The 15805-nt window shown below is 32.0% G+C and overlaps 4 protein-coding genes across 7 annotated transcripts in view; 2 read left to right on the top strand and 2 right to left on the bottom strand.

The window, feature by feature from the left end:
* Window positions 1-722: 722 nt before the first annotated feature.
* Window positions 723-1969, bottom strand: LOC108760933 (uncharacterized). Of its 3 annotated transcripts, none has more exons than XM_018507223.1 (2): window positions 1404-1969; window positions 723-879 (listed from the first exon to the last, which is right to left on the bottom strand). In XM_018507223.1, the coding sequence occupies exons 1-2, from the start codon at window positions 1807-1809 to the stop codon at window positions 827-829; spliced, it is 459 nt and encodes a 152-aa protein (XP_018362725.1). In that variant the 5' UTR covers window positions 1810-1969; the 3' UTR covers window positions 723-826. The 3 variants fall into 3 exon arrangements, with proteins under 3 accessions (XP_018362725.1, XP_018362726.1, XP_018362727.1); XM_018507224.1 differs by having other exon boundaries at window positions 723-859; XM_018507225.1 differs by having other exon boundaries at window positions 723-855.
* Window positions 1970-2687: 718 nt separating this feature from the next.
* On the top strand, window positions 2688-9509 carry armi (probable RNA helicase armitage). The gene is made up of 7 exons (XM_018507219.1): window positions 2688-2762; window positions 4861-5721; window positions 5804-6692; window positions 7101-7963; window positions 8153-8722; window positions 8801-9046; window positions 9128-9509. Exons 2-7 carry the CDS (start codon window positions 4891-4893, stop codon window positions 9452-9454), a joined length of 3726 nt encoding a protein of 1241 aa, XP_018362721.1. The 5' UTR covers window positions 2688-2762; window positions 4861-4890; the 3' UTR covers window positions 9455-9509.
* A 290-nt stretch (window positions 9510-9799) lies between these two features.
* Window positions 9800-13395, bottom strand: eIF3e (eukaryotic translation initiation factor 3 subunit E). Of its 2 annotated transcripts, none has more exons than XM_018507222.1 (9): window positions 13306-13395; window positions 13121-13237; window positions 12589-12750; window positions 12357-12479; window positions 12037-12269; window positions 11554-11671; window positions 11111-11322; window positions 10694-10957; window positions 9800-10263 (listed from the first exon to the last, which is right to left on the bottom strand). In XM_018507222.1, exons 1-8 carry the CDS (start codon window positions 13393-13395, stop codon window positions 10699-10701), a joined length of 1314 nt encoding a protein of 437 aa, XP_018362724.1. In that variant the 3' UTR covers window positions 9800-10263; window positions 10694-10698. The 2 variants fall into 2 exon arrangements, with proteins under 2 accessions (XP_018362724.1, XP_018362723.1); XM_018507221.1 differs by having other exon boundaries at window positions 9805-10263; window positions 10720-10957.
* A 414-nt stretch (window positions 13396-13809) lies between these two features.
* Window positions 13810-15805, top strand: part of LOC108760914 (zinc finger CCCH domain-containing protein 15 homolog) — a 2820-nt gene continuing 824 nt past the window's right edge. The window contains exons 1-6 of the mRNA XM_018507194.1: window positions 13810-13991; window positions 14142-14349; window positions 14436-14674; window positions 14773-14976; window positions 15092-15266; window positions 15355-15549. Coding sequence (XP_018362696.1) covers window positions 13923-13991; window positions 14142-14349; window positions 14436-14674; window positions 14773-14976; window positions 15092-15266; window positions 15355-15549 — 1090 coding nt within the window. The 5' untranslated portion in view covers window positions 13810-13922. The remainder of the gene's footprint in view (window positions 13992-14141; window positions 14350-14435; window positions 14675-14772; window positions 14977-15091; window positions 15267-15354; window positions 15550-15805) is intronic.

The raw sequence follows: 15805 nt of genomic DNA, 5'->3' as shown, positions 1-15805 counted from the left end.
TTTGCTTTCAATTTGAGATAACTAAATTTTTCTTTGTTTTACAACATTATTACAATTGTATATTATTCATACAACTTTTTTAATCAATATAATAAGCAAACTAAAGTATTACTTCTTTGACATACATGTTTAGCAACTATATATAATCAAATATTTGGAGCAATTTTCAATGCCATTTCTTAAGAAGTGAAATATTTATGCAGTTTTTTTCCCTTTTAAAAAAATAACATTACAAATTATTTTCGCAACATTATAATTACGCAACATATAAAACAGTAGTGTTTAAACGTGATGATTGTATGCAACTTGAAGTTTCTTTGAGCATTGTATGAAAATTGTAAAGTGATTATCCAAAATGTAATTATAAGAGAAAGAAAAGCTGCTTTTTGTGTCGTTATTACGTTGTGTACATTTTCATATATATTGAAACTATGTATACATAAATACTAAATCAAATGTGAATTGTGACTTCATTTTGTATCCTATGCCATGTATTACAATTCCCTTATTTCTGCCTACAGTTCTTTATTAATATATATAACGTTATGATTATAGTGAATGACAAGCAAAGCTGTAATCTGTATAAATTGTATTTGTATTCTACTAAAATATATTTTTCTAATAAATATTTCAAGATATTCTACCGCGTTTTATAATTATCTGCATTTATATAATTTGTAATTTACAAATACATGAAATTTCATTTTTTATTTTTATCTTTGTAAAATATTTTGTTACAGCGCTGTAGTATATAGTGGATTTTTCCTCGAAGAACATACTTATAAATTATTTCTCGAATTGTTCTGGTAACTTCAGAAGTCAATCTTCAAATTCCTTTTTTTGCGACTTCGTGCTCTGGCTTTATTAATTTAAAGAACTCTAATTAACAATGTTCAATTATGTATTAGGTGTTGAACTTAATTCCTGCCGTTTTTCGTCTCCAAAATTGATTTGTTTTGAAGGGAAATACCTTAATCAAAGTATTATTAATAAAGTATTATTAATTAGTAATAAAGTAAAAAATGGAGGAAATTACTTTGATTAAGGTATTCATTCATCTTCCCTTCGAAACAAATCAATTTTGGAGACGAAAAACGGCAGGAATTAAGTTCAACACCTAATATAAATACAAAATACTTCTTCAATTACATATAATTAGTATCACTAACAATAAGTATATTTAATTACATAAATGGTAACGGTAATAATTATATGTAATATGTATAAAAAATATACATATATATAATATAGCATATAAATATATATTTTTTACCTTATAAAAATTTCATATTAATAAATAGGTGCAATACATTGCATAAAAAAAATAATATAAAAACAATTCAATCATTGTTAAAATACGTGACAAAAATTTTAGATTTAATCAATTTGCTTTTTGAAGTCACCCTTGCGTTTAGCGATCATTAAATTCCTTTTGACAGTTGCATTGTAATTGTCACGTTTCTCTTTGGCGAGGAATTCGCGCGCGAGCGCGATTTCGTCCTCGAGGAACCATCGTAGGGGACTCCGACATCGTCTGCACCGTCCCAGATAAGCTCTACCTTTAGCCTCGAGAATCCTGCGTTGAATGGGATACGGCGGCGGACCGATGTCCTGTACGTGAAATTTCACTCCTGGTCCACCGCTGCCCAGAACGACGTTCGTCAAGGATGACGCAAACGGCGGGTTTCGCATATCATAGCGTTTCTCAGGATCCTGATCCTTTTCCTCGCAACAGAATCCATACGGTTTCTGCGGTAGCCGCGAGCGTGGCAATTTTGTGAGACTACGTTTACTCGGCACCTTTTTCATATTGCCTTTCAATCGATCGTAGATTTAAGAAATACTTTCTAAGGAATCATCTCCTCTATTCACCAATTAAGAGATTACTTATCATAATATATTATAAATGTACTTTTAATATTTCAATAAATTCCATGATGTAAGAAATTTTCTTACATCATGATCAATTCTTTTTATCATTCGTTGTCAAAATGAAACAGTTGAGAAATTTCATTAGTGAAAAACAATAATAAATAATTAGTAATAATAATCATAATACATAACAAAATAATAAATAATAATCATAATAATTAATCATATATTGCTGGAGATTTTTATATAATTGATCCCTTCAATTGACTTAAATCGTTTATTGTTAAAATTAAAATAAAACAACTGAAACAATTTTATGCTAAAAAGTTGTGAAAATTAATTATATTGCTGGAGAGTGGAAAGTAATATAATTCGGGCTTAAGAATGGATCATGAAAGTGAAATATATCCCCATCATCCACTTTTCACCAATCACATTCGGTGCTAAAACGCCAGTGTTTATGTGAAGATCTGGGACTACGATGCCGGTCCCAGATCTCAGTCCTTATCACTCATGTTCCGAGACTTTGAGGTAAAAGTTAGGTTAGGTTATCATTAATCTGATGTTTAACATTGTGCGTGATTGTGCGACGATGATGGCATGTGATCGATTATTGTAAGACTCGCAGACCGAATTATGAATTCATCTACCCTGTCGACGAGCACTTTAGGACACTCGACGGGACAGAGAACGCCAGAATCCCAGGACTCGGAGCTGACCTCAAGCGCGACTCAAACATCCAAGATCCTGAATCAAATGAAATCTGAATTACAAGAGCAGAAGCAGCGCAAACGATTCCTCAAGGAACTTCATACAAAACGCATACAATCCTTGCGAAAGGAACTGGACTATCTCAAAGCGACAGAGTGGAGATATCAGTCTATAGATCGGTAAATATCGTGTTTTTTTTTTCTGTCCTTATCTTTAATTCTTCGTTGCTTGGTTGCTTCATTGATGACTTGGCTTTTCTTATATACATTTCTATATTATTTAGGTAGAAAGTACTTAGGATACTTTTCAACAAAACATGATACAATATAACATATTATCTTTATTTAACATCAAACAACAAGGATATAATGGTTTCCTGTGTTACACTGTATCTATTAGCAAAATAAAATATAAATAATATTCTTGAGGCTTTCACGGGTGTTTCCTATATGACGGAGAAAACCCGCGAAACACAAGATTGTCATAAAATATAAATATTTCAAATAATTAATCCGGCGTCATTGTACTAAAATATTACACAGACATTGAGGTGGATCATGATAACCCGAATATTTTTTTTATCTAATCTCATAATGTCAACAATGGTTTTAGAAAGTTTTAGCTCTAGCTACAGGGCGGTTAGTTAAAATCTACAAAGTATGTAAGAAAATACAGATGTTTAAAAATATCTCTGGTCATTATGACCCAGCTACAATGACGCCAGATTAAGTACATGTTATAGTCAATAATGATATTGTTACATTATTTAACAGAGAATATATTATTTAACAGAGAATATAGGTATTATTTTATTGTAATAAGTTATACCATGTCAGTGCATTAGATACTAAAGGCTGCAGCACACACTCTTGCATAACGCATAATGCATAGTGCATAAAGGAATCAACCAATCAAAATTCTTTTTTTCCATGGAATGGGAGGAAAGGAAAAATTCTGATTAGTTGATTCGCCTATGCACTATGCGTTATGCAAAAGTGTGTGCTGCGGCCTTAAAGCTTTGACTGTGTGCATTCTATTATTCACTATTAAATATAGAGGAAAGCCCCCTCTTATGAGATAGGCGCCTAATATGAGATAGCGGCGTTTCTGGTAAAGTAATAAACACTATCTATTGGTTCCACCATGAATTTATTGCTCTTGGATTGAAAACTATTTAATAGAAAATTCATTATTAGATCATGCCTGTAGTCATTGTAAAACAAGATTTTAGAATTTGAATTTGATCAAACCTTGCTTATTATTTAATAAATAAATATTTGGCAATAAATTCTTCATATAGTGATAGAGTAAAGTCATACTAATAGAAAAATACGGGATATGTTGAATTGTTTAATTACAGAAGTTAGATTTGTTGATCGTAAAACTATTAGGCGTGGAAATCGTAATGAGAGATACCCAGTATTCCTAATATGAAATAACCCATGCTCTTATATGTTATAGTGAAAATCGTTGCTAAGGTATAAATATTATTGTGCAATAATAAAAAAGACAACTGGAATGAACGTTGAGTGCCTATTTGCGATGCTTGATTGACTTGATTCCAACTACCTGAAGACGAGTTCTGGGTATAATATATCGCATGCTCATTTTTCGCGTACGCTGGTTGTGTTTGTTTGTATTTTAGAAACATTAAATAAAGTTTTTTAATTGCAATACTAATACACTTTATGTTTTACTATCGATTTCTCGGGGCATCTCATATTAGGAGCACAATTTTTTGACTTTGCGATTTAATCACTTTTTACATTTCTTTAATTAAAAAAAAAATGGAATTTAAATTAAATTTTATATAACGTTATCTTAAAGCTTATTAAATTCCCTTCAAAATGACCTATTATTTTTTTAAATTCTGCCTATAGACTTCTAGCGTTTACCCAAAATGAACTCGGTATCTCATAATAGGGGCCAAATAGCCTTTCCTCTATAAATTCTTAGGGTGCTATTTTATTTGTGTGCTTTTATTGTACGACAAAAACTCATAAATGAGATAGTAATCCTATACTATAGGTATATATATTTTCAGTACTTGCAATGAGTAACGGAATACAGCCTTTAAATTGCAGTAATCCAATACAAATGACCGAATTTATCACGTGCTTCTTGCTGGAAAATATCCTAGGCCATGTTCACTTGACACTTGCGATGTTCTTGAAATCATTTTATCTTTGTTGTTTATATCAAATATTAGACAAAGATAAATGATGCTCATGAGTATTATGATTATTTAAATATCTAAACTATCTTTTATGTTCATAGATACTTAGATAGGAGCCAGAGGAATTAAAGATGTTATCGTTAGTGTATAACGGGATTCAATATGCTATGAGTTATGTGTATCCAAAGACTGCAAAGAATACAGACGAAGAAATTAATGAAGTTATATCTCGTATAGAGCTCGCAAATGAAACCAACACGGATAAAACTGAAAAGAAAGAAGAAGTACTGAACGAAGAAGGATGTTATTATAAGACGGGAAGTATTACCCAGATCTCTACAGATTGCATCCTCATAGACGATTCCTATACATACGATATAATCGATGACTCGACTAATAATCTCAAAGTAGGTGATAAGATTTACTACCTGCTATATCTACGGGATCCAAATGCAAAGCCAAAAGTACGAAAAATTATCTGTGAAATAAGTAACAGCTGGAATAATGAAAACATCAATGTGAAAAATGATGTCCACACTCATATGACATCAAGGAATATAGTTGTTAAAGTAACAAAACGCGAAGGTCGAATCGCCATTGTCGAGCCGAATAATATTCGCGTTGACTTGTGCACAGTGCGATCCGACTTCATTCCCATAGTTGGTGATTGGTTGGTATTAGACTGCTTAGTCGAACTGAACAATGAATCTGAAGATTGGATGGGCGAAATCTTGGAGATTAATGGAATCAAACCGTTGCGATCTCAATTAAATTGTGGTGTGATATCAAAGTACAATCCAGAGAACAAGGTGGGAGTAATTAATAAGGATATAATTTTTTATAAACACTTGTGTGGTATGGGTTACGTTCCCTGCGTTGGTGACAAAGTAGTGACTGAAAGCATAGAAAGTGATCAAGGACAGTACAAATGGAGATCGTTGGCTGTAACTCCATTAATACAGGTAAGATTTTAGTTATTGCATGGTATGATATTATTATATAATTTCTAAATATTTATCTTGTTTTTTTTTATTCTTATTTTAGGCTCCAAAAAAACCCATTAAATTAACAACAAACAATATTCCTCCTTCCATATTAGATACCGAATTATTAAAAAACAAATATGGTATTGTCATAGACGACAAATTAAAATTCAATTTGGGCATAGAAGAAGAGGGTACTCTAGAGGTTTTGATACAAAATAACGCCAGTTATGCTCATTTATTGCAAAGTGGGTCCTTTGTGCCACAGAAGACTCCATCTCAGTTGTCACTAGAGTCACCTGTATATACAAGTATTAACACAGTGATAAATCCTTCAGAAAGCGTTACTTACACATTCAAATGCAAACCACAATTTATTGGTACGTCCGAGGAACAATTTATTTTTAATTTTAAAGACTTCAAGATAGCTAGAGTGTTTCATATAAATATCAATACAAAGAACATTTCACAAGTTTCACCAAAGCTCAATTCCGCATCTATTCAACAAAAGAAGGAGAAATTTGATTTACCTGACTTGAATGAGTTAATTGAAACTACATGTATCCCTGGAGTAAGACCATCTAAACCACCTGCATTTATCAAAATACGCAATGGAGTCTTCAAAATACCACGATACATTTGGAATGCAGTCTACGATATTATGCAGAATAAACTATCACAGACGGAACGCGAAATCGCTATTGGAGATCGGATACCTTGTCTTCAAAAAGAGCTTTCCTTTGAGACATATAAGGACCGTTTTCACGCTTTATTGTTTCTGGAAGAAATAGGTCTAACATTATATTTACAAAGATACAACATGAAAAGTGCGATTCTGCGACGATGCGGTGATTATCTTATGCTTAAAGTACCAGGATTAGCAGAAAAACGACCTTCCCTCATGGTTGGTGATAAAGTTTTAGTATCTTTTCAGTGGAATAGTTCTAAAGGTAATATTTATAAGAAAGAAGTTTAAAAACATATTTTTATATTATATTATATTCATACACAGTCACTACGAAAATTTTACAATACATTATATTTATTAAAAGTTTAGCAATATATGATACTTATTGAAAAGAGCGGATAGATATTTATTATTAGATAAAATGTAAAAATGTAGGAAGAGGACAAGCCATAATCTTAAGCCATAATCTATAAGTCTGCGCTCCACACTTGCGAAGAAATATCTAATGCCACAAATATCTCTGCTCCTTCCAATAAATATGTAGTGCTAAACTTTTATAGTTATCTAAACATATGCATATTGTTGACAGATAAAAATTTTTTAAAACTAATTTTGGAATATCGAAATAATAATATATATATATATATATTTCTGATTTGTTTTGTAATAGAAAACCTAAAATATGAAGGCTTTATTCACAAAATCAAAAGCATGGAGATCTTTTTGAAATTTAACCAAAAGTTTCATCATGAATACAGTGGTGAGGATTGTCAAGTGTCATTTATGATGTCGAATGCTTCTATGCAACGTTGTCACAATGCTATTAATTTAGCTCTCAACCGTCTTGGACCTGATATTCTATTTCCTACCCGAGTAGTGCAAAAAGAGCCACAATTCTATTTAGAAGAGTATGAGAACGAAGAAACATCCATTGATGTGCGGCTTCGTCACAATGAATCTATTTCTTCTAACAATTCCAATTCTTCTATCACTTCTGTCAGTGATACCTCTAATAATACTGTTAAAATATTTCCAAGGATGTCAGTAGCGGATAGACTTTCCAGTGTTAAATCAGTTGAATCATCATTATTTGAAAAAACAATGTCATCTACTAGAATAAAAATGAATCCGAATTTTGAAATGAATTTGGCAAATGCCAACGATGGTGAAATTAATATTGCTAATGCCACAATTTCAAGAACGCCAAATGAATCGATCACTCAAACTAATGATGAACTAAAACCATATATTATTCAAATAAAGAAACGAAAATTAAATTGGTTCAATAAAAAATTGAATTATTATCAAAAGGAAGCTGTAAAAAACATAATATTGGGATTGGCGCGTCCACTACCCTACATTATATTTGGCCCGCCTGGAACAGGAAAGACAGTGACTATATGCGAGACAATCTTACAAATTTTAACCGTAATTCCCGAAAGCAGACTTCTTATAGCAACGCCGTCGAACAGTTCGGCCAACTTAATAGCGGAACGCTTATTAGATAGTAACATACTTAAACCAGGTGATATGGTATGTTTTCGTTTTCTACTGATTTCTTGATTATTATACTAGAGTTTCTGATTTATTATAAAAACTAACAAAATTTTTAACATAATTTCATATATTCGTTAATAAAGAATTACACAAAAAGGATCATATTATAAATTATTAAATAGTTCCGTTTTCTCTGTATTTGTTCATTGTATGTATATGCCGTAGGTTCGACTGATAGCTTACCATTGCTTGAATAGCAATATTATACCTGAGGAACTATTACCTTACTGTGCCACAGCGGAATTAGCTGAGGAAGGAACAGATGATCGTTTCTATCATCATAAGAATGGAATAAAAATGAACTGCACCATGTCCGTACTGGGTCGCCATAGAATTACTATCGGCACTTGCAACATGTTGGGAATATTGCATAACATGGGTTTTCCCCGTGGTCATTTCTCGCACATTCTAGTCGACGAGGCGGGTCAAGCGACTGAGCCAGAGATCATGATTCCCTTGAATTTCATTCATTCTGATTACGGTCAAGTGATACTCGCGGGCGATCCAATGCAACTTGGGCCTGTCGTGCAAAGTCAATTAGGATCATTTTTTGGACTCGGTGTATCATTCCTTTCGAGACTTTTACAGCAATTTCCTTACCAGAGGGACCCTGACGGATTCGAGACCTGCTATGATCCCAGACTCGTTACGAAACTTGTAATGAACTATCGCAGCTTACCAGAAATACTGCATCTACCAAATACACTATTTTATGAATCGGAATTACAGCCGCAAGTATGTATAACTATTGCTATTATGTAAAATTCTGATTTCTGTAAGTCAATTAAAACTTGTTTGTTTGCTTATATTTAGTTGTCATCTAAGAATAGTGAGGAAGCTAAACTATTGGAAATGTTGAGAGCAGAGCTGCCCGAGAGAACGGGATCTCCACCAGCCATAATCTTTCATGGGATCAGTGGTGAGAACTACAAAGATTCCGAGAGTCCAAGCTGGTACAATCCCGAAGAAGCTGCACAAATATATCTCTATTTGTCGAAGTTGTATAAATGTGGGCTTGAACCAGATGATATAGGAATTATAACTCCTTATTATAAACAGGTATACATAAGTATTTTAAGTAAAATTCTGTTATTTGTTAAAAGTCTTTCTTCCTTTTCTATGAAAATCATTTGTATCAAGGTGGTGCAAATCCGAGATCTGCTGTTGGAGCTAAATCTTAAGTTACCCAAAGTCAGCTCTGTGGAAGGATTTCAAGGTCAAGAAAGAAAAGTAATTATTATTTCGGCTGTCAGATCGTGTAACAATTTAGTTGATGAGGATGTCAAGCACTCTCTAGGCTTTGTTGCTTCGCCCACTAGACTCAATGTCGCAATTACTCGTGCTCGCGCTCTACTTATTATCGTAGGAAATCCGAACTTACTCGGTTTAGATCCGTATTGGAGGAGCCTTCTAACATATTGTATTGATTGTGGTGGATATACGGGATGTAACTTTTCACTTTCGTAACAAATCTTCAAAACGTAAAAATAATATCTCGTAACATTACGTAAGAATCATAATATTTAAGACGTAATTATTGTAACTATAACTATACTTATAAATAGTTGACAATTCTATATTTCTTAATTAGTATGCTGTTATTACAATCGAACTGCCAATTTCGAAATTCTATAATTAATGAAATTATATAACAGCCCTTTCTAAAGTCCTTGAATAAAATATTTTTATTTTTTGATACTTTCTATTAACAAAGACAAGATACTCGATAGGATAACTTATAATGACTTTTAATTAAACTAAAAATTTAATGTGTATGTAAGAATAGGATACACACTGCTCTCGAAAAGTTTTCATACATCGTAGTAAAATTTTTGATGCTTTAAATCGTTGAACTTATTGTACCGTAGCACTGATTGTAAACTAAATCAAAGATTTTATCATACTGCAAAACTAATACAATCGTAATTCGTAAATCATTGTTTTTGAAATATAATCAAATACCTATTTATTTAAATATACCTAAAATAATGAGAAACGGCAATGTCCGGAAACGGTAGTGTACAATAAATAAATGCGAAGTTTTCTCTTATAAAATGTTATTGGTTGCTCATTATTTATTATAGTATAGTTTGACAATTCCAAGATACTGACAGCGAATAAAAATAAGTACATCTGATTCATGATGTCACTTATGCAGTATTTCTTTACATTTGGAAGCCTGATTACTGTTAATAATCAGAGGTGGAATATCTTTTTTGGGCACTATTCCTCCACGTTGTATCGAGTTGTCAGAAATCCAAGTTCCACGAGTGATACTGAAACAAAAGTGAAATTGTTTTTAAAATTTATAAGCAAAAAAAGTACATTTTAGAACGTCACACTTTGTAATGATTACATGTAATGGTAAAAAGCAATATGAAAAGAAACAAAACATTTCAGCTTAGTGTGATTGGCAAGAACAACAAATTTAACAAATGTGAGTGTATGTGTGGACAAACGTCAAAATAATATATTAGAAGTACAAAAATTAAAGATTGCATAAGACATACAAAAAAATCTGATTAGATATTAAATATAACTAGACACATAAATAAATTATTGTGTAGACCATTACATACTTAACATTAATTTGTAATATGCATAACTTTACTTCACTTTTACTTTTCTCATGTCTACTGCAATGTTTTTTGCGTTAAATGAACCAAATGATATTATACGCGCAATACGATTGTGAATGATACTGACCTCTGTTAGTTCCACACTATACTTACTGGATCTTGATTTTTCGCTTTTAGTTTTCTCTCAATTAGATTCTCTAATGCCTCGCTTCGTACACTCAATGTCTCGATCTTCTCAACCAATTGTTGATATGGAGACGCTGGCTGTCCTCCCATTACTACATGTCCCAACTTGCTGTCAATCTTGGCATCTAAACGTGCATTGCGAATTAAGTTCACAATCCAGCACTCCGCAACATCCGCCTTCATATTTAGTTTCTCCGCAAGCATCCTATAAATAATATAAAAATTAAAAATAAATGTGTAAATGTGTACATGTATGTGTTTTGTGATTCTATAAAGACATAATTAATATATAACTAATAAAAAAATAATTAATCAAATCTTGTTTTTATCACCATGATGATGCAAAAAATTTACATACTGGATACTAATGCATTGATGAATTCTGCAGAATGTTTCGAAAATCATCAACCGTGCATTTTCCACAAATTCATTCAATAGAGCGATTAGAAAGAAATCGTTAAAGACGACAGTCTGGCACTCTTGCAACTTCTGTCGAGCTCCATCAAAGTCAAAATTAACATACAAATGTTCCAAAAATTCTGTGATGGGATCTCGATAGGTATAAGATTCCTATATATGTAAAAATAACATTTTTTAAGATATATATAAAACATTTCAATAATACAATATAAAAAATATCAGTTTTTCATTATTAGTTATAAATTTTTCAACAAATTTGAACCAATACGATTAAACTGATATTCTATTTAAAAATTTTTTATTCTCTTAAATTAAATTAATTATCGACACTTAAAAACACGAATTTTTATATCTTATAAAGTAATGATTTCAAAATCTGACCTGTTGTATTACTTTTACGAGATCCTTCAGAATAGACCGCCTAGAACGATTGACAATAACTGCTGCAGCCAAGTAACGAAGTATATGCGGGCACATTGTTTGAATAGCATTTAAATAACTGCAAAAATGTATTAGACAGGTTAAAATTTTATAATTTTCGTAAATATCATTAATATTACATTATTAAAGTGGTTTTTTAAATTTACGTAATTACCTACGCGTAAAATGTTTCTGACACATTCCATTATACCTCAATTTTTATTCTCTTTAATGATTTACAATTAAATAAGGACTGATAATATTCTATAGATATTCCATAGATAAAAATAAATGTAAAAAATTTTAATTGTGAAACAATTTCTAAATATAGTAATATATAGAAATAGCATTTATTTATTTAATGAATTTATAAGGCTGAGGTATCCTGGACATCCCACACAAGTATATGATAAATTAAATACTTTCTTAACAAATTGTACATACTGTGGCCGATAGAGGAACATCTCAATAATGAGATCTCTTCCCTTTACATGATTAAAGAACACAAATAAACTCCAGTGAATGAGCCATGTGCGTTGCTGTAATACTTGCAGCGAATTGCCAATAACATTACTGTCAATATATTCTCGCAACTTATTCACGTCCTCCAATGCTGTTTCCCAATTTTGTACAAGAATCTCTGATGCCAATTTTCCCCATAAAACATTTAAATAGTTCTAAAAATTAAATATACAAATATTAAAATAGACAATTTCATAAAATATATTGTACTTAATTTTTATAATTATAAAAATTAGTATTACCTTATCAGTAGGGGGCATAATCAGCATATAGAAATATAAATATGATGTAGAAACAGAATAATTACCACATTCATAGCGATACTTTGCCAGCTTCACAAAGCTGTCCATCATTTCTACCCTAAACTGTACATGCAAGACTACATCAATATACATTTTTCAAATTTATAATATCTTGTTAGAATACTTAAATAAAAATTTCATTATCTAACACAGTAATAACTGTTCTACCTACATCTGATTCTTGAGTAAGATAATTATTAAGCGCTTTTGAATCACGCATGTTTTCCATTTTCTTCATAACTTCCTCATTATTCATAAGAGCAAGCACTACTGAAACATTATTTTGGAGTACACCAAGCTCTTGTAATACATCAGCACGTCTGGATTTTATTTCCTGTAACATCGTTATGTTAATTCATCATTTAATCCTTAAATAAAATCATTATTTTCTTCATTACAATTGTTTGTGCCTGGGTTGATTTTTATCACTTTTACAAGTATACAAAAATTATTAAGTGATTCTTACATATATTTTAAGATCTTTAGAAAGTATTTATAAGATTAAATTAAAAAAAGAAAAGAATAGATTATTATATAGCCAAATGCACCTAGTATTAAAAAAAAGAAATGTAGAACATGAATGACCCATTATGTGTACTAAGGAATAAACACAATCTGAATATGTAACAAGAAGTTGAATCCATGATGATCAATTCTTTCACAACTCTGTAACAGTGACACACACATTACATGATGAAACGCACCTCCGGTACTTCTACATTGGGATAAAGCTGTTTCCTGATGTCGATGGTGTAGTCAATCATATTCGTCTTGCTGAGAATGTCGAGTTTCGCATGTAACAGCTCATCCTCGTCGTAAATCTGCAACGCACCACATGTGACATAACCAAAACGCAAGTAACGCGACGTCGCGACGCCCGACTCCATACCTGCTTCGCCGACAGAAATTCCAGCAGAGGAAACACCAAGTGGCGGTCCAAGTATTGACCTATGCGAGACGTTAAGTCGAATTTCGCCATTGCGGCGCTTTCGGTTTAACGTCAATTAACTCGTAAATGCCAAACCTGGCTTCGTACGCTCACCTCACCGTAATCGCGCCGAATGAAAGGACTGGAAAGGACATTCTCACACAACGTGGCGCTGGAATATGTGAAGTTAGCAACAATTCATAAGCAATCGCCGCAGGTTTGCCATTCACCCAGGCAGAAATGATAAGTCACTGAAAGAAAAAAACGATTAATTTGACAATCAAAAAGGCAACCTAATAAAAAACATTTTATTTAGGCAATCTTTTTTTTTAATTTGATATTATTCTTAATATTAATAATGAATTATATAAATAACAATTATAAAATAATTAATTTTGTTTTTTTAGGAAGTTTCGTCGCGCAAAGGTTGTCACTTTGATTCAAAATAATGTGATGATTGCAGCTGATTTCAGTACAGTACATTCGGAAGAAAGCGAAGGTGGTAGAGTTATCGTTAAAATTTTTCGAACAGTTTTAGGCATTATCTGTCGCCGAGGTAAAGTACTCGAGTTGACAGAATGCCACCGAAAAAGCCGCCGGCGCCGAGCAAAAAAGCGGAGCAAAAGAAGAAGGAAAAAGTTATCGAGGTAGGAAACACTTTTTGTGTCTAACCAAAAATTTTGGAATTCCACATGTTTTCTAGATAAATATATGAAACAAATTTATACTATATTTTTTAACACATACGCGTATCAAACTTAATTTATCTAAAATCTGAACCTTTTTTCTCTTTTAAGGATAAAACGTTTGGTATAAAAAACAAGAAAGGTGCCAAGCAACAGAAGTTCATTCAGCAAGTTGAAAAGCAAGTGAAATCTGGTGGTGTAAATCCCCGCAAACTCGAAGATCCCAATGCTAAAAAGTTGGAGAAGGAGAAGAAGCTAAAAGAACAAAAGGAATTAGCTCTTATTTTTAAACCCGTTCAAGCACAAAAGATCGATAAAGGTACTGAATACACTGACAACGACAGAAAGCTATCAAATATCAAACATATCTTTAAATAAAAAAATACAACAAAATAATTTTTGCAGGTATAGATCCCAAGTCCGTTGTGTGTGCATTTTTCAAGCAAGGACAATGTACAAAAGGAGATAAGTGTAAATTTTCACATGATTTGAGCATTGAGCGGAAAGCTGAAAAACGATCTTTATATTGTGATATGAGAGACGATGATAAAGAGGAGGATACAATGGATAAGTGGGACGAGGATAAGCTGAAAGAGGTTGTGGAAAAGAAACATGGTAGTGGCAGTCGTCCAACTACTGATATCGTAAGTACAAATAGCATTATAATTTAACTGTAGGAAATTGTTTGAATGTTTGTTCAATTTATGGGGGAATATAAAACAAAATACTCCTTTCTCACTAGATATGCAAACACTTCTTAGAAGCAGTAGAGAAGTCGAAATATGGTTGGTTTTGGGAATGTCCGTCTGGTCAAAAATGCATCTATAGGCATGCTTTACCTCCTGGATTTGTCTTAAAAAAAGATAAGAAAAAGGAAGACAAGAAGGATGAGATTTCCCTAGAAGATCTCATAGAAACAGAAAGGGCCAATTTAGGACCTAATCAGGTATGAATATATTGTTATGAAATATGTAAAATTCAAATTAAAAAATAAATTTTACATGAAGAATATAGTATACTAAGATTATATATTAATCTTATATAATAAAAATTTTCAACAGACTAAGATAACGCTAGAGACATTTTTGGCTTGGAAGAAGAGAAAGTTGAAAGAGAAACAGGAACAAGCGATCAAGGATGAAGAGAAAAAGCGAAATGATTATAAGGCTGGTCGCCAAGTCGGTATATCAGGAAGAGAAATGTTTTACTTTAATCCAGATCTTGCAGCAGGAGATGGTAAGTTTTCATTATAGCTTATTAAAATTCCACTAACAGAATTTATTATTTAATTGCTTAATTTAATACTAACGTTATTTAAATGTAGGTATCGACGAAGGAGATGAAGCAATATCTAGTTATGTTCGTGAAGAAGATGAGTCTGAAGATGTACAGTATAGGGAACTTGATACAGATCGCCTTGCTTTTGAAGCTAGCGAAATCGATAGTAACGGTATCACAGTAGCAGCTGAAGATCGGTTAAAGGCCAGCAATACCACTGATAACAATAAAGATACTACAGGTTGCAATTATATTAATTAATGTTATGTTCAGTAATATAATTCACTGATAAAATGCTTTAAACTTTAAGAAGCATACAAATCATAAATAATTTATTATTTTAAACTCATATAAAATAAATTATGTACAGTCATTAAATATATCCGCGTGTAAACAATATTTCTGAATAAAGGTTATGCGTTTCGCGGGTTTCCTCCGTGTCCAGATCCATTCTTGAGATGCTAACGTTTCGTGAACCTTGCAGTCCACTTCATCAG

Source organism: Trachymyrmex cornetzi, unplaced genomic scaffold (assembly GCF_001594075.2).
Source record: "Trachymyrmex cornetzi isolate Tcor2-1 unplaced genomic scaffold, Tcor1.1 scaffold230, whole genome shotgun sequence".
Taxonomy (NCBI): Eukaryota; Metazoa; Arthropoda; class Insecta; order Hymenoptera; family Formicidae; genus Trachymyrmex; species Trachymyrmex cornetzi.
This window is presented reverse-complemented; position numbering and strand designations above follow the sequence as displayed.